The sequence below is a fragment of the Psammomys obesus genome, unplaced genomic scaffold (genome assembly GCF_907164565.1).
Source record: "Psammomys obesus unplaced genomic scaffold, mPsaObe1.curated_primary_1811, whole genome shotgun sequence".
Lineage (NCBI taxonomy): Eukaryota > Metazoa > Chordata > Mammalia > Rodentia > Muridae > Psammomys > Psammomys obesus.
This window is the reverse complement of record NW_026591598.1, coordinates 15,309,485-15,328,214: the sequence shown is the minus strand read 5'-3', so window position 1 is coordinate 15,328,214 and position 18,730 is coordinate 15,309,485. Positions and strand designations below refer to the sequence as shown.

Here is an 18,730-nt window from a genome sequence, read left to right as displayed (position 1 = left end):
AAGGACTCCCCAAGGCCAGGATAAAAGACCATGCAAATGAGGGTTCTGAGAATAGCAGCAACTAGGTCTGGGGTGAGGTTGAAATGGGTCCTGAGAACCCCCACCCCCAGGCCTCAATTTCTGGGACTAAAGTGTTCCCTCTAGTATGTCATCAAGCTAGACAGGCCCTAGACAGCCAGCCCAGGAGAAGGAACGGTAAGAATGGCTAGCAAGCAAGGGGTGCCCGTCCTTGGCAGGGAGAGCTGCATTACCAGGGACTCCGGTTACCGGAAATACTAAATCTCCCTGCTGCCTGTCACCTCTGACTAGGAATGTCTGCTGCTGGGAGAGGAAGCGCCCTTTCTACCTGCCCCTAGACCTGGGCCCACTCTCTGCTCCCTGCCCTATCCTTGAGGCCACAGGGCAACAGTTACTCCGAGTCAGTAAGTCCTGCTATAACCAACCAATTCCAAGAGAGAGGGCAGGAAGGGGGATCCTGAACCTAGTCTGTCAGAAACAGTGGATTCTGAGGCCCCAGTTTGGGGTGAAGGGACTGATTTATTAACACAAAACACAGGGACAGCACAGTATAAGTTCCAGGGTTGGCCCAAGCTCCCAAGCTCTGTAACTTTACCAGGTAGATGACTGTAAGGAAGTCCCTGAAACGCTTTCCACTATCCATTGGATACAGAGGTTCCCAAGAGCCCCTGCTGGGATCTCTGTTTAATTCTTGGAGATGATCTTAGAGCACACAGGGCTAGGCACTCAGGCCAGTGAGCCAACATACAGAGGAAACAGAAAGGTGACTTGGGCAGAGGAGCAGCACATGACTCAGCCCTCAGGGAGCCGATACTAGCTGCAGTGAGAGAGCATAAATTAATACCCTAAAATGTATCTGTCAAATGGCAAAAGAAGAAAACAGGGGGAGGGGGCAGGGAGTAGCTGGGTATATGCCCGAGAAGGGAGGGCCACAGGAGGAATGAAGGAATGGGTGCCTGTGATAGGAAGAGGAGCGTGGAAGAACAGCACCTCTATCAGCCCACGGCAGAAGGGGTCTAAGAATGCTCTGCAAAGTGTTATCGGGCTGGTCTCCTAAGTCTCCTAAGCTGGTCTCCTAAGCTGCCCTGGGAGCTGGGGTTCTTACCACCCCTCATTCCCCTGAAAACACGGAGGAGCCAGGATTCTACCTCCTCCCCAGGGAAGCACTCAGGTGCCCCTGTCCTCAGATCTCTGGCAGGGAGGGACAGAATGGGTGAATAGTGCAGAAGGCAATGGGGTCAGATCTCTGATTTCCGCCCAGGCCAGCCTGGAGCTCTGAGAACTTTTCTCTTCTTGTCAAGCCTCTCGTCCTCCCTCCTCATGGACCAGCACATCTGGTCCTTTTATCTCCTGTGGGATGAAGGAGCAGCTAGATGAGGGGAAAAGATGAGGGGCTGGACCTCAGCTTTCCCATTAACCTCGGCCAATGCCCTTCCCTGATGGGCATAGGTGTAGAGTGCAGACCACACCCACCTGAACTGCCTAGGATGGTCTCCAGCCTGGTTCCTAAAGGTCCACAAGCCTGCCTATGTCTGCCTGGGCCTTGTCCCCACTCATCACCCAGGACCCAGCCACAGCTGGCAGACATGCCCCTCAGCTGCAGGACACAGCACAAGCCTAGCTCCCCATGCTGCTACGGAGCGGCCTTTGTTACCAGGGTGTTAGAGCTGACTGGCCCTCGTGGGCACCAGGCCAGCTCAAGGCCTGGCCAAGTGTGAACGGCAAGCTTGGCGCCCAGGTCCAGGAGCACTGGAGCGGGCAGGATGCCCACTGCCCCCGTCACAACAGACCATCGTCTCCACCCCGCTGAGGGGCCCAGGCAGCAGGCGCCCTGCTGCAGAAGCATATCTCCCTCCCCCACTGGGAACCAGTAGTGGGAATCTGGAGGCTAGTGACAGTGACCAAACAGGGAAGCCAGCAGAGCCAGGCCCAAGGAAGTGGAGTGGAGAGTCAAGAGGTGGTGCCAGATGGTCACAGATTTGTTGCCATTATGATGACATACCAAAGGGGAGGATGAAGGGACCCTACAGTAAAGACACTGGGTTTGGCCCAGCATGGCAAGGACAGTCTAAAGTGGCTCCACTGAGGCCTGGATAGCACCAGATGGGACAGAGGACCAGTGATGATGACCTGGGCAGCGCCTAGATAAAGACACACGGTATTTTCTGGAACACATCAGACAGCTTTTTGCCAACATGGCAGGGTCCTGCTCCTGAGCCATCCAGTTCAGGGGCCACTTAACCACATTTGACTACTGAGGACGTGTCACGAAGCACATGAACGGAGACAATATACTTCAGAATCTTTAACCTTCTTTTACTAAGTCTCATTTTTAAACAGTCATGTATGGCTCCAGGCTACCACAGAAGACAACTGCCTACAGCGCCATCACCATGCCCAGAGCGAGCCAAGGCTGCAGGAGAAGCAGCCTCCATCCACAGAGTAGACGGGAGTGCGTGCCTGGCCCCAACCCAGTGCTCCCCACCCAGGGTTATTGTCAGCGGCACCGGGCAAGTCTAACGGAAATCATACATGCTCGGGAGATAAGGCCACCTCGTTAATCAAGATATCAAGTCCCTTTGCTTTCCATCCCAGTTCTGCCAGCCACAAGGGTTATCACACACAGACCAGAAGTTCTGGCGGCCATCTATAAAAGGACTTTGATTCTTCTGACATGAAGAAAGGGCAGAGAGAGATGATGGAATATCCCAGCTGGTGAGAGTCCAAATCCCTGTGGGCATAGGGACTTTTTTCTTGCAAGAACACGTTGTTGTGTGTCCTTCTGCATCACCCTAGATCCCATGTGGGCCACAAAACTGGATGGTACCTGCTCTGAGGAATGTAGGGCCCCTGGGGCTTTATGGATATGGTTCCATATGGGATGCTGTATTCCCCACTCAATATGCCCACCACCCCAAGGCCAGCTTAGCTGCAGCCTCTGCTTTGAGATCTCTGACACCTTTCTGTCTTACACATCTCTAGGCCTCCATTTGTACCTTACAGCAAGAGAGACTGGATCCTAATTACAGTCATTTGAGTTGCTCTTTTTTGGAGCCACAGCCCTTTGGAAAGCAGGACTGTTTGTTTGTCTAATTCATTACACATATGCATGCATATGTATATATGTGTGTGTATGTACAATATTTACTTTTTTTTTTTTTTTTTTGAAACAGGCTTTCTCCGTGTAGCTGTCCTGGAATTCGCTCTGCAGACCAGGCTGGCCTGGAACTCAGAGATCCACCTGCCTCTGCCTCCTGAGTGCTGGGATTAAAGGCGTGCGCCACCACCCCTTGGCTTTATATAATGTGTTTACAATGCATTTATTTACTGTGCGTGTGCATGTGTCTGTGTATGAGTGCACGCTATGACAGGCTTGTGGAAGTCAGAGGACAGCGGAAGTCAGAGGACAGCTTTCAGGAGATGGTTCTTTCTTTCCACCATGTCACCTTGCCAGCCCCAAAACATACATATTTAAAATAGATACACAGGTTGCTTAGTTTTTTTTTTTCTTTCTTTCTTTTTCTTCTTCCCCCCCCCCCCCGCCCCCCAAATAAGACAGGGTCTTATTATGTAGCTCAGGATGGCCTCAAACTCATGGCAACCCCAGGATTATAGGCATGCAACACTATGTCCGACTGTGTACAATGCCGAGGAGTGAACCCAGGGCCTCATGCGCGCTAGGTAAATATTCTACCAGGGAAGCTACAGCCCCTGGGATAGAAAATCGAAATCAAGAAAAGAGGGCACCACTTGGCTACATAAATAACTGCCAGGTTGATTTCACTTTCTGAGGTGACGGATTAGACAGCACCCCCACTGTGCCTCAAATACTTTTTGCTGGGCAGACTCAGTGCGGGGGGGGGGGGGAGGGGGAGGAGAGGGAAGCACACAGCAGTGATGGGGAGGGGACACAGAGGTGGGGTTCATCAAGGCCCTCTCGGGCTGTCCTTCTTCCTTCTACATTTCTTCTTTTCCTGCCTGCATTTCTTCTTTTCCTGCCTGCCTATGAGAGAAGGCGCTGTTACCACCACAGACCTCCTTTTTTGGGACAGAGGTAGATACACTGGAAGTGACTCAGGGAGACACCAGATACCTGGGGGAATCAAGGCTGGGGGTGAAGGAGAGTGTCCTGTGTTGGCCTGAGTGGGGGGTGGGGGTGGGGGATCTGACTTCCCATCCCTTGAACCCCGCCCCGAGGAGGGGAGGAGAGCATGGCTGGTTCCGCTCAGTTTTCACAGCCTCTGCTCATCCCTATACCACAGGGTGCTTTCCAACGTGAAACAGGGTGGCTAGCAAAGCAGGGCTTCTCCCGCCACCTTAGGAACCTTGGGGACATTTGTCTTGGATTTAGTAGGTCTGGGCTGGAACTGAGGTGGCATTCCTGAAGATCTCCTAGGTGAGGCCCACCTGCCAGGTACACAGCCCTGCCATCACAAGGCCACAAAGGGCTCAGACTGCACTGAGCCCTCCACAAAGGGTTTCTTTCACTGGACCACGAGGGCCAGTGGCCTGCCTGGGAGGCTGAGGCTAGAGAGAGGCAGAAGCAGGATTCAAGGCCAAGACTGCCCATCCAGCCTTCCCACGCATCACACCACTGCAAACCCCACCCACGTCAGGCAGCAGTCACAAGCACGGGGCTGTGGAGCCCAGCCCTCAACCCTGCTCCTCACCAGGCCAGCCCAAAGAGTCCCCCACCCCAGTGTGGTTTCCAGCTGGTTCCTCTCCATCACTCATGTAAAGAGCACCGAACTGCTCTGCTCTAAACTGTCATTTTCTGCAGAGTGACCCGCCTCCCCTCTTGCTATCCCTGCAGCCCAGGTGACTAGGCTCACACATTCCTCCTGAAACAACATTGCCTAATTTAACCAGAGCCCCTGCTCCCCGGGGCTCTCAAAATAGCAGTTGCCAGAATGGGGGAATGCCCTAATGGCCCTAGAATAAATAGTCCGCCCCTCCTCCAGCCCCAGGGACCCAGTCCAGGAGCAAGCACGCTGGAGGACTAAAGGAGGCTCCAGCCCTACTCCTACTTAGTCCCCCATCCTCCCCTTTTTTGGAAGGAAATTTCATGTCTCATGTCGCCCAGGCTAGCCTGACTTTCTATATAGCTGAGGATGATGTTAAATTTATAATCCTCCTGCCTCCATCTCCCTTCAGCACCCGCCAGGGCAAGGAGGGAATCTGGGGAGTGGGGGGGGGGGTGAGAGAGGGGAGAGGAGACTAGGGAGAGAGGAGGGACATCTGAAGCTGTGAGAGATTACAATGAAGAGTGCCAGGACTGCAGGCATACACCACCATGCCCGGCTTAGGCAGCTCCGGGGATTGAACTCAGCGCTCTGTGTATACTTGGCAAACACTCTACAAACTGAGCCACGTCTCAGCCCCCACCTGCCCTTTTCAAGCATGCTCCTGGGATGTCCCCATTGTCCCTCCTACTCCTAAGCCCTTTCGTGCACAGTTGGCTGTTGCCCTGATTACCCCACTAGGCTTCAACTTTCACTTTCTCCTTAAATGTAAGCCCTGCTACAGACAGTAGTTGCGTAGCTCTTAATTATGGCCCAAACACTTCCGGCACAAGACGGGGCCAGCACTCCCCTTTTGGGAGGTGAGAAGATATTCTTTCCTTACCCAAGGTCACACAGCCCAGAACAGGCAGGTGGGTGAGGGGAGCCAAGTCTCCCTGTCCCAAACCTCCCCCCAGAGAAACCCCCTGTAGGGGGCCTCTGAGGAGCCTGTTAGAGTTTCAGTGTTAGAAGGAGCCTTCTTGCCTGGTGTATGTGTACACAGACAACAACCACAATTCACCCTGATATTATGGCTCCAAGCTCCCAGGAGCACAGGCTGTGACTCAGAATCCCCTTCACCCCAGGGTCCCGGATCAGGACTGCCACATTAAAGAGGGGAACGCCCAGACTGCAGACGTGGTGGTTAGGGAGCCGGGAGGACTGGCACTCCACTGGAGCCTCAAGTGATCATTAACCAGGCAGGACGGGGTATAAAAGTGAGGCAGATCTCGCAGCAAGCATGGCGTGGCCAGTCCCTCCCCGTCTGCCTCTTGGACATGCTGCAGCTGCACAACTAGGTCAGTGAGGCAACTAGGCAACTCATGGTTTACCTGTGGTCCATCACCAGGCCTAGTGGGCGGGGCTAGCAGGTGCCTGGAGGGTATAACAAAAAAGTCTCTTAGCAAGGACTGACCTACAGCTTGAAGCTTCCCCAAAGTGAAGGAATGCAAACTGCAGTTCTTGTAGGACAAGGGGCAATCTTAAAGTGAAACAAGAAAAGCATAAAGTAACAGCTCCTGCTGGGTGTGAAAGCTTTGTTCTGGCTGGCGGTGATTTATATGGCCTCTAGTCTTCAAAAACCCTGCAAAATAGTTATTACCACGTCTACCTGACAGATGAGGGCCAGAGAGGCTAATCTATTAGCCCCAGGGCACCAAGTTAGAGCCAGGTGGGTTCTCAGTATCGCGCCTGATTTTTCCATCACACAGCCTCAAAGTGCAACCTGCAGAACTTGGGGTCAGGGAAGCTAACAGCCTATTGTAAAGGGTCCTTGGGGCTCTTTTCTGGACTTCTGGACCGTGTGGCGTACTTCTGCCTGACTACTTTCCTATTTCTGGTTTAAGTGACCTAGTCTCAGACCCCTGCCCAAGCTCGAGAGGGGCTGAGACAGCAGAACAGGGGTGAGCTGCTGGAGAGGGCACACCTTAGGTGCCCAGTACAGGTGGCTCTTGGAGCTTCTAGCATCTGCCAGGGCAAGAAGGGGCCCTTATGGGGGGGAGGGGCTGCAGAGGTGGGTCTCATGGAGGGTGGGGGACAGCACCAGGACGTAGGAAGCTGTGAGTCAGGAGTGAGTGTGGCAAGCAGGAGGGTGGGACCCCTCCCCCACCCCATCCCCTGGGAGGCCAGGTCCTCTGGTCTGGAGAATTCCCTCCAACTGCTCAGGTGAAACAGAGGTGAGGCCCAGGCAGCTTGCAGGCTTTGATCTTATCACAAAAATTCCTATCCCAGTGTCCTGGTTCCCTCCCCTTACTGGGCCCGCTTAACCCTTTCCTGGCATTTCCACACCTCAGTTCTAGGTTTGAATTGACCTCTGTCTCATCTAGGAAAATGGAGAGAAGGGAAAAGGCACTGAGGACTCCAACCTCCTATCGCTCCCCTTCCTTCCTTCTTTTAAAGACAGGGTCTCATCAAGCCCAGGCTGTCCTTGGATTCCCTAATATTCCTGCATCCACTTCCAAGTACTGGTACAGGCCTGTGACAACATTCCCAGCTGTTGTCTTTTATAGTCCAGATGGGCCAGAAGCCTGACATCCTCCTGCCTCAGCCACCTAGCCTCCTTCATTACTGGGCCTTATCCCAACCTGAGGTCTGATGGTCACTTCCCATCACCCTAAAAGGAAATGCCCAGACTCTGTATAAATCGCTCCTTTTTTCTTCACGTCCTGAGACTCACAGTGAAGCCAGCTCCCATCCCTCCCCAAGAATCGTCTCCTCTGTTCTAGCAATCCCAGGGTCCACCCCCTCCCCCCACAGCTCACTGGAATAGACTAGCAGGGAGAGAGGAGGAAAGAGGAGCTGAGGCATCCTGGAGAGACTCTAGACTCCTCTAGGCTTTCTCCTGGCAGCATCCTCTCTCTGACCCTCTCCCCAGCAGACTGGCGGCTCCTTTTAGCCATGTGTCAGACCTGGCAGAGAGGCCACTTTGTGGAGTTTTGTAGATGGAATGAATGAATGAATGAATGAATGGCCCAGTTTTGCATCTAGAGATTAGGTTCCCAGAATCTAAGGTTTGCCCTGAGCCTCACATGCTGCTGGGACTCTTGAGGCTCTTAATCTGCCAGATACAACAGTGACCTTGGCTGTTTGTCCAATATCAGGGACCATAGGACACAGAGGTCAGGGGTCAGATCACCTCAGGACCTAGACAAAAAAGGTTCAAGGATGTGTAAGGGCACACAGAACAGTCCCAGACCCTCATTTGTTTCTGGGCTCAGCACTTAAGGGCTGGTAGCACCAAGGAAGGAGGACGTGACAGAGGTGATGGCCAGGAGGGTATTCCAAGGGACCACCCAGGGCTTGAGAACATTTTACCACTTACTCCTGGAGCAAGAAACTTGTAGCCCATTGGGAGAACAGGGAAAAGGAGTCTCAGCAAAGAGAATGAGATGTGGCTGTGGCCAAGTGGGGACCAGGCCTTGACCTCGTGCCTAGTTGTCTGGCTAGGTAGTGGGGGAGGGGTGCTGAAGTGGATGTCACCCTCAGCTATCTTGGGGACTTCCTCTCATTCTTTCCTCAGCTTTAACAGCTCCAGCAGCAGGCAAGGAGTCCTTCCTTCCAGTTCCTGCAGATCCAATACAATGGGGACAACAGGATCTAGGCTGAGGGGGCTGTGGTGGCTGGGAGCTCTGCCTGATGCTTCCTCTTCCCTAAGCATATCCAAACCCACTCTGTTTTCAGGGCCACTTCCTCCAGGAAGCTGGTCCTCACAACAGGAGCCAAACTGGTCTCTTCCTCACCCACCAGCGGGGCAGCTTGCTATGAATGATTAGCTTCTGAGCTGGGCCATACTGGGCCATTCTGAGGCTCATGGGTCTTGCCTCTCCCAAGCCAAAGGTTCCTGCAGAGCAGGAACGCAGCCTCCAACTCCTCTTTTCAGGAGGTGGTGATGCTAGCCTTACCTCTGGCTCTGGGTTCTTGGGCAGGTCACTGTTTTCGGAGCTACTCCCCAGCTAGGAAATATGGTATATTACTGTGTTCAGTGAATGACTGAATAAATGAATGTATAAACAGGTGGCCTGGGTGTTTAAATGACAGGTTGGAACTCCTCTGTAGATTCCTGTGCGTACATGGTATATCACTCAATCTCTCTGTACTGAGGCCACATAGTCTGGCTGTACCCACTAGTTGCAAGAAGCCCAGTGGGGAGCTTGGGCCTGGCTAAGAAGCACGCAGGTAAGGATCACACGTCTTTCCCTGGGAAACATTACCAGGGTTAAGATAGAAGTCCAGGGGAAAGATAACCAAATCTGAGAAGCAGGAGCCAGCTAGACCCATGTGGCAGGACCCCGACATACAAGACAAACCTTGCTCAGATGCTTGCCAAGATGAACCTGCTCCTGTAATCCCTTCTAGAACTACTAAGCTTGACCCACGGAGGAAGGGATGAAAACTATGGGGTCAGATAACCTGGGTTCCACACCCAGGGTGCTACAGCCTGGATAGGTGCTGGGCCATTCTGTGTCTCAGTTTGCCCCATTGAGATAAAACAAGGCCCACAGACAGTAAGTAGGAAGGGCTGAATGAGAGGAAGGCCATAAGGACAAGGCCCTGTGCCACGCTGCCTCTCAAGGGAGATAGCTTTAATCAAGAAGGCGTGAATACTACTAAACAGAGGCTAGTGATCTAGGCAACCAGGGGATCCTAGATCAGAGAAGGGACCAACCCATCTTCAGGGAACTCCGGGTCTCTGTCCTTCTGGCCCCAGGCTCACAGGAAGGCAGAAGGCAAAAGTGGGTGGTGAGTTGTGAAAGTGACAGAGGCCACTGGGGCTTGGATTTATGAAGCCACAGTCTAAACGCACCCGTCCAGCAGGGCTCCAACGAGAGGCATGATCCCAGTTCCCAACTATTTGAAAACTGGAACCACCAAACATGGACAGGGATGAGTCAGCGGTTAGGAGGGGCTGCCAGGAGGTGGGGGCTGGGCTGGCTCCTTTATGGGAGAGGTGGGCTGGGAAGGGGCCAGAGGCAGCTGGGAATTCCCAGACTAGCCCTAGATGAAGCATCTGTGGAGGTCACCCCGGGCCACCTCTGAAGGCCTCCCCTTGCCAAGCCCCTGGCGGCCTCCCCTTCCCAGCAACCAGAAGTTGAGGGAGCTGGGAAAGATGTCAAGAGTTAAAAATGAAATACCTGGGTGTGACCCACCCTGGTAGGCAGAGAGGGCTGTCTGCTTCAAACCTCGCCCAAGGGGCAAGATCATGCACCCCTGAGTCCCTCTTTCTCCCTAATCCCACTGACTCTGAGAGCCTACAAGTATAGATTCAAAGCTGTGTGGTGCTCCTGTCATGGAAAAAACGGTTGTGCTACAGCCTTGTTCTGTGCTCCCTGGGCAAGGTTCTGCATTCTCCAGGCTAAGCATGAAAGCCAGGGATTGTGCTGGGATAGGGTCCCAGGACACCCCCTCTCCTGTTCCTCTCAAGATGCTCAAACATCCTCTCTGCACCCATGGGAGCCATTTGGCCACACCTTCTGTTGCTCAGAGCCTACGGACTGCATACAGCTGGGAAGGGGACGGATTTATCTAGAAGCCCCAGCCTTTCCCAAGCCACACCCTGGGGTGTGACCCCCCCATTCTTTTCCCCCTCCAGGAAGGAGCAGTCAGGGTAGAGGGTGGACTCTGTCCTGCAGCTGTGGCCTCAGCTTGGGGCAGTGACAGATCGAGCACAGTTGTAATCGGGGCTTGAGAAAGGAAGAAGAAACCATGACTTCAACAAGCCCGGGGTCCTTCCCACCCCCTGGTTCAGAGGAACAGGACATGCCACAGGCACTAGGAATCCTACATCAAACAGCATGCTGGTCTTACACGGGGTAAGAACAAGCCTAGCAGCCGCTGGCTATCCAACACATACCATATTCCAAGTATATCCATCTGGTCAACCCCTAACCACCACAAAACAGACATTGCTTATTTCAAAACTGACCCAAGGGTCAGAGAGATTCAGCAACTCAGTGTAAGGTCATACAGCCAGCCAGGGATAAGCTACAGAATCAAAAGCAGCCTCTTCTGAGCTTACTCCTTACCCTGTACCACACACCCAGAGGAAGAAATTTCAGTGAGGACACAGACAAGGAAAAGATGGTAGACTGGTTATCATAGTGTATCCCACACCCTCTGGGCCACAACACAGAGCAACGGGAAGCTGGCTCATCTAACCGAGCCCAGGGCCCAAGGAAGACTCTTCTTCCTGGCCTTCTATAAAGCCAAGACCTTATTCACTGGACCAGTGTCTGCCAGCTATCTGCCTAGTGCCTGGCAAACCACAACAAGGAAAGCCAAGTCCCTGACCTCACGGTGCTTCATAAATGCATTCTCCACAGACAACACAAACCAGGGACTTGGCTGTGGGTTCTAAGGAATCCCTACTGGTGAGTCCCACAAGCAGACACAAGTGCACTTCATTCTGACCCAGGTTACCACAAAAGCCCCAGCCTGGGCAGAAAGGGGTTCAGTGGCTGGAGAAGCCCAGTGGGTACTGGCCTTGACATTGGTCACCCCCAGCCCACACTGCCCCTCCACTACCTACCACAGTCCGTCTTCCTCCATGCAGTTCCCTGTTCACCCATGATTCCATGGCAACTCTCTCCTTCTGGATGCTCAGGCCTGAGCCTCTGGAGCCCTCCCATGCTCCACTCTTTCTATCCTACCCAGCCCCAGTCCATCAATTAACCCCGTGAGCCCAGCTTTCAAGATGTATTGGATATTCAAACAGTTCTCTCCATCTATGGGTCTGTTACTAGCTCCAGTCATGTCTGTTCTAGGCTACAAATGCCTTGCTTTTGCTCTTGACCTTCACAGCAACCACAGCCATGCTGTTAAAACACGGAGGTTGGAGAATGAGAGAAGTGGCTCAGCAGTTAAGAGCAAATGCTGCTCTTGAAGAGACCTAAGTTTGGTTCTCCGCACCCATATCAGGCAACTCACAACCACCCGTAACTCCAGCTCCAGGGGCTATGACACCCTCTTCTGGTCTCTCTGTTTACACAGACACATACACATGTTTATGAAAAATATATATATTTTTAAATCCATCAGGGACCCTTCAAAACCCCAGGCCTTTGCTGTAGCCAAGGCTGTGCCATTCCTTTGCCAGTCCTTCATCTGCATCTCACTTCCTACCCCCCAATGGTGCTGTTCCACAGCTATGCCAGTCACACCCTCACCTCCAGGCCTCACACTGACCTTTTTCCCAGACATCTGCCCACCTTCACTTCCTTCCGCTCTCCAGTATGTTATCAGGGCCTTTCCTACCTAACATCCACACTCTCTACAACCTTCCTTTGCTTCACTTTCCCCTCTGAGTGTGACTGGCTTCTGCACTGGCTAAAACATGAGATACAGAAGGATGAGAATTTGACTTCTTTTATTCTCTGCTGCAAACTTAGCATCAAGAACAGGGTCAAGTATGGAGATGATGCTCCATAAATATTTGTTAAATGAATTTTAAGTGTGATACACACCCGCCAGCAGCTGCCATTTAGAGACTGTTTACCAGTCATGCCACTGGCTCACTCACCAAGTCTAACCCACACTGTCAGCCTCTGTGTGACAAGCGTCCCTGAAAACCCAGAGCAGTAGCGAGCCCTCCTCTGTGTCCCAAGGAAGAAGGCACTACTGGTTAGTCCTAAGGATGTCGTAAATGCTCCTAGGATGCTGAAATGTCCTAGCAGCCCTGGCCCAAGTGTGCATCACAGGAAGGGGGCAAGCACGATTCTGGTGTGTCAGCTCAGACTCAAAGGCCTCACATTCCCAAGCTTCAAAGAGCCACCTTGTTCTTGGGGCTTTCATGATGGAGCCCCCCCCCAAGGCCAGCCCCCACCCAGGCAGCCATGAGCCACACCCCTCTCTAGGCCGATATTGACACTGCCTGACGCCACCAGACTGGGTAGTGAGGCTGGCGGCTCCCCGCGAAGTGAGTTCCACACATACTTCTGGGTTTCAGTCAGCCAGCTCCAGGCTCTGAGATCAGGAGGGGGTGGCAGGGCCAAAGAGGCCAAGCTCTGGGCTGGGGCAGGCTTACAAAAGGGCAGAGATCCTTAACCCAGCTCCCCTAGCCCTTGACAGGAGCAGGAGGGAGAGAAAGAAGACGACGCGGGCAGACTGTTAGAAAGCCGCTGGGGAGCTGGGCCTCATTCCCTATCCTCCTCCAGCCTGGTCCTCACAGCTGGAACTGGACCAGGAGAGGAGAGAAAGGCCAGGGCTGGGAGCCCACCCATTTCATCCCAAACTCAGAAGGTCCAGAATTCAGAGGTCTGGCCTCCAAGTTGCCTCTGATTCATCATCCATATCTTTCCAAATCCCACCCACAGCTCTCACCCCAAGGCCAGGCAGTCCTCAGGCCTCTTCAAATTCATCCTAACCTCCAGACCCCAGGGAGGAACTGAGGAACAAGCAAAGGCTCCCTGCAGGTCAGTGGGACCTAGGGGCATATAATTCCCTCATCATGAGCAGCAAGCCAAGGCAGAAACCTTTCATATCCTACAGAACCGGTCTTTAGAGCCTGGCCCCTAGCTTCATTCATCTGTCGACAGGACCTCAGGGACTATTCGATGAAGAAATAAATTAACAAACCTACAAATGATTGGCCCAGAGTCCAGTTCCTGGCATTGCCAGGAGATCCACAGTCATCGAGACACAGCCGTCCTGAGCCTGTGTCACCACTGTGCCTTGCCTGAAGTAACCCCTGTCCCACCTGAGACCAGGGTTCTTACTGATAATGACATCAGTGACAAGTTTCATTAAATTGTGATGGTGGAGCCTGGGAGATGGCTCAGTGGGTTGAAGGGGCCTGGACACAAGCCTGAAGTCCTGAATCTGATCTCCAGGAACCACGTGGTAGGAGAGAACAGTCTTCTCATCACACACACACCACCACATACTTAATACATATAATACATTTTAAGAATCTGATGGTGGCTACAGGCAGGTGGGGCTCTGTACAGTGTCTGGGGAGCTTTGCCTACCTTCAGCTTGACTCTTTGAGTAGGCAAGCGTGCAGGTCCCCTACCCTCTCTGTGCCCCAATTTTCTCTGCTCAGGCTCTCAGGACCATACTAGTTGTCACAGCTTAGTGGCATTTCAACAAATGCCCTTATGGAGCGCTGACTATGCCAGTTGACAAAACAGGTGGCACAGTTACCAGCACTGAGCCCTGCACAAGATCAGTCATGGCCCTGTCACAGATCAGTCATGGCTGGAGTGGGGACTTAGAAGGCAACCCCTTCGCTGCTGAGGCTCTGGCTGTTGATAGTTTCTGGGAGACAGGGAATCTCTGTCTTCAACTATGTGTCCACTGCTGAGCCCACTAGCTTCCAATGGAGAGTTCCAAGCCCATGGTCACACACATAGCCTTGGTTAAACTCAGTGGGTCACAAAACAAACAGACACGAGAGTCAGAAGGGATGGGGGCTTGGGTAGACAGGGGAGATAAGAGAGAGTCAGGGTGAAAATGGCTAGTTTGTATTAGTTTGTGCATGAAACTGTCAAAGAACAAATTTAATTAAGAATATTAATTGAAAATATTGATGCATGATAAGAAATGAATAAAAATAGAAACCAAGTAAAACAAACAAAAATCAGATAAGAGGGCCAGTGAGATGGCTCAACAGCTAAGGGTGTTTGTGGCCAAGCCTGAGTTCAATCCCTGGGACCCACAACATGGGAGATAACCAGTTATAACAAGTTGTCCTCTGACCTCCACACATGCACCACTCCCACCACACATACACACAGAGAGAAAATAAATAAATATAATTTTGAAAAACAACAACAACAAAAAACCAGATGGGGTCTTGTATCATGGAACTTAAACGAAACAGAGGAGATGGATAAACAAGTGAATAGATTCATGGTAGATAGTAACAAGAAGAAGAAGAAGAAAGCAGCAACAGGGCTGAGGGTGGGGCTCAGCATAGAACATATGATTATAGGTGAGAAGCCCTGGGTTTGATTCTCAGTGCTGGGGGGGTGGCATGTGAGGATGGGGAAAGGGGTACAGGGGGATGGGAGGGACAGGGCAGAATTATTAGGAGCTAAAGGAGAGGAGGCAAAAGGATCCTGTGGATTCAGAGACAAGTGTTTTAAGCTGAGGAAGAAACAGCAGACACAAAAGTCCTGAGGTAGTTGTGTGTTTAGTACCTTCAAGAGACAAAAGCCTTAACCAGGCACAGTGGCTGAAGCCTATAACCTAGTACTCAGACAAGGAAGGCATAGGGCCAGGAGTTTGAAGCCATCCTTTAACACAGTCAGTTTGAGGCAAGCAGGCCTGAGATGCATAAAACTCTGTCTAAAACATACCAAAAGAGAAAGAAACAAACAAAGAGTGAGGGAAAATAACGGAGAGACAAAAATGACAAAAACAAAAACAAAAACATACAACAGACGCATTGTCGGAGAATTTTTAAATGTTCTCTGAAAAGAAGAAACCAGCAAAGAAAAACCCAAAACAGACCAGAAACCTAGTGAGTAAAGCACAAAAGAGGGGACTGGGCAACAGAGTCCCAGAGGGAATGCGGCCTATGAACTGTACAAGGTAGGGCTCTGCTCTAGTTCTCAGTAGGAGGGGAGGTGTTTGCGGGGTGGGAGGCGGGGGACAGCAGAAGCAATGTGAGAATTTGCTGAGACACTTCAGTGTCCCTCAGTCATCTGCAGAACTTTACCACTGTCTGGCCTGCACCGAAGATCTTCTTCTAAACCCTGAACCTACTCGCCTTCAAGCACCTTTCAAAAACCATCTCCCAGACAGGTACTCAAGCCCACATTTCCTAACTTGCCTGTGCTCATCCTGAGAACAGGCCTGGGCCAAGCCGAGCAAGGCGCAGACGACTCCCTCAGACACCCAGAGCTCAGCCTGGGAGACAGGGCTGGCGGGAACTACACCTCTGCAGTCCCAGTCTCTGCCCAGACTCTGAGGAAGGTCCTGCAGCCTAATGCACAGTGCACACACTCCCTCAACCCTCAACTCTGTCTTTTCCCTGGCAAGGATCTGGAACAAAGGGGGTAACCTCTGAGGGACAGCATAGCCAGCTGTGTGGAGGAGAGGGCTGAGGTCACTCCAGGAAGAAGAAATTCCCCTGCTCCCACCATCAGCCTTCCCAGGGAGGCAGGAAGCAGGTATTTCAGCCACTTCCCTCTCAGCCTGAAAAACACTGTCATCACTCCCGCCACCCCTCAAGACTACTATCAACAGTGGGGCTGGGCCCAAGAAAGGAAGGGCTAAGACTGTAGTAGGAAGAAAAGGGTCAACAGGCCAGGGCAGGCTCTGAGTCAGCCAGGCCTGGCCCCATCCTTTCCCAAGAACAGAAATTACTCCCCTGCATAACCACAGACCACTGCCCTTGCCTCCAGTGAGGCTTAGACTCCGAGGCCTGGTATAGGCTGCCCCCCTCCCACTGCCTAGAATCAAACTGAAGGGCTGAAGAGATCAAGGACAGTGGGCAAGGCCTGCTGGAACACAGGGCTGGAAACTGATTTTACTAAAACGGCACGGCCAGTGTCTCCACCCATTTCACAGATGTGGACCCCAGACTTGAAAAGCTGGGACTCAAACTGGGTCTCCCAGACCCTTAAAAAAAGCTCTTCGGGGGAAGGGGGGCCAACCCTGGGCTTGGGTGGATCCACGATGACTTCCCAAGTGACTGTTGTGCAGCATCTATGATCTTATCTCTCCAGGGTTGCCTGCTCTCCCCTCTGAATGGTGGCCTACCAGTGTGAGTCCTAGAAGGCACTGAAAGGCGTGTCCCAGCTCACCCAAACTGCCTCAGCCCTACCATGGGCGGGCACACAATAGCTGTGCGGAAAGTATATCTTCCCAATGAATGAGCCTGGGGGACTCCCAGTGACTGTCACGGAATGCTGCTCAATTAAGATTTGGTGAATGAACAAGGGGATAGGGCAATGGTGGCAGTCAGGGAATTTCAGTAGAATTCCTCAGGCCCTCAGCAAACAGTTCCACCCACCACTCCTGCCATTGTGCGGCCCATGCATGAGGGAGCTCTTCAACAGGGGGCATAGCTGAGGGGAGGGCAGGAGAAGATAGCATTCCAGGTCTAGGTCATTGCCTTGAGGGAAGGAAAACTCAGTTTTAGGAACCACAAGTTCAGGCCGAATGGGGAACAATGGCATCACCCTGCTGTATAGTGTTGGGGTGAGAGGCCAGACAGAAGATTAAAAGAAGGCTGCCTAGATGGAGGGTGGGGAAGAGAGGTGTTGTGTGGGTGCGGCAGAAACAGTGAGGGGTCAGGACTGGTGGGAGGTTAAGGAGTGACTCAGGAGGGCAGAGGTGAGAGCTAGCCAAGCAAGGACAGAGAATCAGTCACTGGGTAAACACTGGCCCAGTTGGAAAAGTCACCCTCCTGGCTCTGAGAACAGGGAATGAGGAGAGAGACTGTCTAGGAGTACCTGGGCTCTGCGGCTCACCACAGCAGGCCCAGATGTGCCCCACCCTCATCTTCCATACTCTGCCAGTCCACCCACTCCACCCAGCCCTCCTTGAGGTCACGCAGGTCCTCTGGGCCTCTCCTGCCAAGTGCCTTCCAGGTCTTAGGATTCCTGACTCAAGAGTTGCCTTCTCCTCCTTGTGGCCCCAGGTGAGCACAGAATAAGGGCTGAAGTGAAGGAACGGACAGCATCCCACTTCAGAGACCCAGGGAGAACGCCGGGGAAACCTAGCTTCTTTGGGGCCCACTCATAACAGGCGCTGCCCTCAGCACTCTCTCCACGCAGGCCCAGCTGCCCTGAGGTTTCCCATTCTGAGTTCCCGTTACCCACGTGGGACTACCTCCTAAAGGTTAACCAGCTTTCTGAACGTCCCACGGAGACCCAGTGCAAGGCAGTGATTGATTTAGCTTACAGCTCGGAGAACTCCAGGGTCCAGGGGTGCTCCACACAAGGTTCAGTTTTGTTCCAAGTTTTTACTTATGACTGCCTGATTATAATCCCCCCCAGAGGATAGCATGGTAAAGTTCCAGCGAAGACTGACAGGGTACCCATCACCACGAAGTGCCCCTTCTGCCAAGTTGGCAGCAGAAAGGGATGCCCTTGTCCTGCCAAGTTCCCACCCTGCTAGAAGTTTCTCCTTCAGGGCCCCAGAACTGCAGGCCAGGCCATCCTCAGAGGCGACTCTGAGCCTGAACAACGTGGTCGGCGACCCTCAGGTTTCCACGCCTGCAGGGACGGCCCCTGACCTTCCACCGTGGGTCCCTGGGACGTGCCCTAGGAAAGCCCCACGCTGCAGGGTAGCGCTGGCCAGTGCCAGCCCAGGGTCCTACGCGGGCGCGGCCGTCCCGGGCCAGAGTCCCAGCCGAGCAGCCTCCGGTGTCCCGGCCAAGTTGGCGCGCGCCCCCAGCCCTCGGCCCTCGGCCACGCACACTCACCGCGAGCAACCGCGCGTGCAGCAGCAGCCCCAGCAGCAGCGAGACCACTGCCCGCCGACCCATGGCCCGGCCTCGTTCGCTGGCTAGCTCGGCGCCGCCCGCAGCCACCCGCTTGCTGTCCTGCCGAGTCCTTCGGACTGCTCGCCTCCCCCCCACACCCACGTCCCCGCCCTCCCGGGCACGCCCCGCCCCCGGGCCGCCGGCTCCTCCCCCGAGGCAACAAGTTCAGAAGCCCTAGACCCCACCTCCAAGCCTCTAGCCACGCCTTCCACGATTAGGCTCCGCCCCCGAGCCAACCCGTCTCGATTCTCTAGGTCCCGCCCCCGTGTCTCCTGTCACGCCCCCACAAGACTAGGCCCTGCCCCCTCAGCCTCGGCCCCCGCCTCCCGGCCGCGAGCTAGGCTCTCTGGAGCGGCGGCGCGACCGACTGTGCCTTTGTCTGGGCCCCAATCCCCCTCGATGTGGGCTGAGGCCCAACCGGCTCCACTCCAGACGTGGCCTGGAGTGTGGGATGGGACCGGGACGCCACCTGGCAGGGCATCGAGGCCTCCGCACACACCGC

General features: G+C 53.5%; 1 protein-coding gene across 1 annotated transcript in view; it reads right to left on the bottom strand.

The window, feature by feature from the left end:
- Nucleotides 1-18,288, bottom strand: part of Hspg2 (heparan sulfate proteoglycan 2) — a 97,135-nt gene extending 78,847 nt beyond the window's left edge. Inside the window, exon 1 of the mRNA XM_055610927.1 lies at nucleotides 18,169-18,288. Coding sequence (XP_055466902.1) covers nucleotides 18,169-18,231 — 63 coding nt within the window. The 5' untranslated portion in view covers nucleotides 18,232-18,288. The remainder of the gene's footprint in view (nucleotides 1-18,168) is intronic.
- Nucleotides 18,289-18,730: the final 442 nt, after the last annotated feature.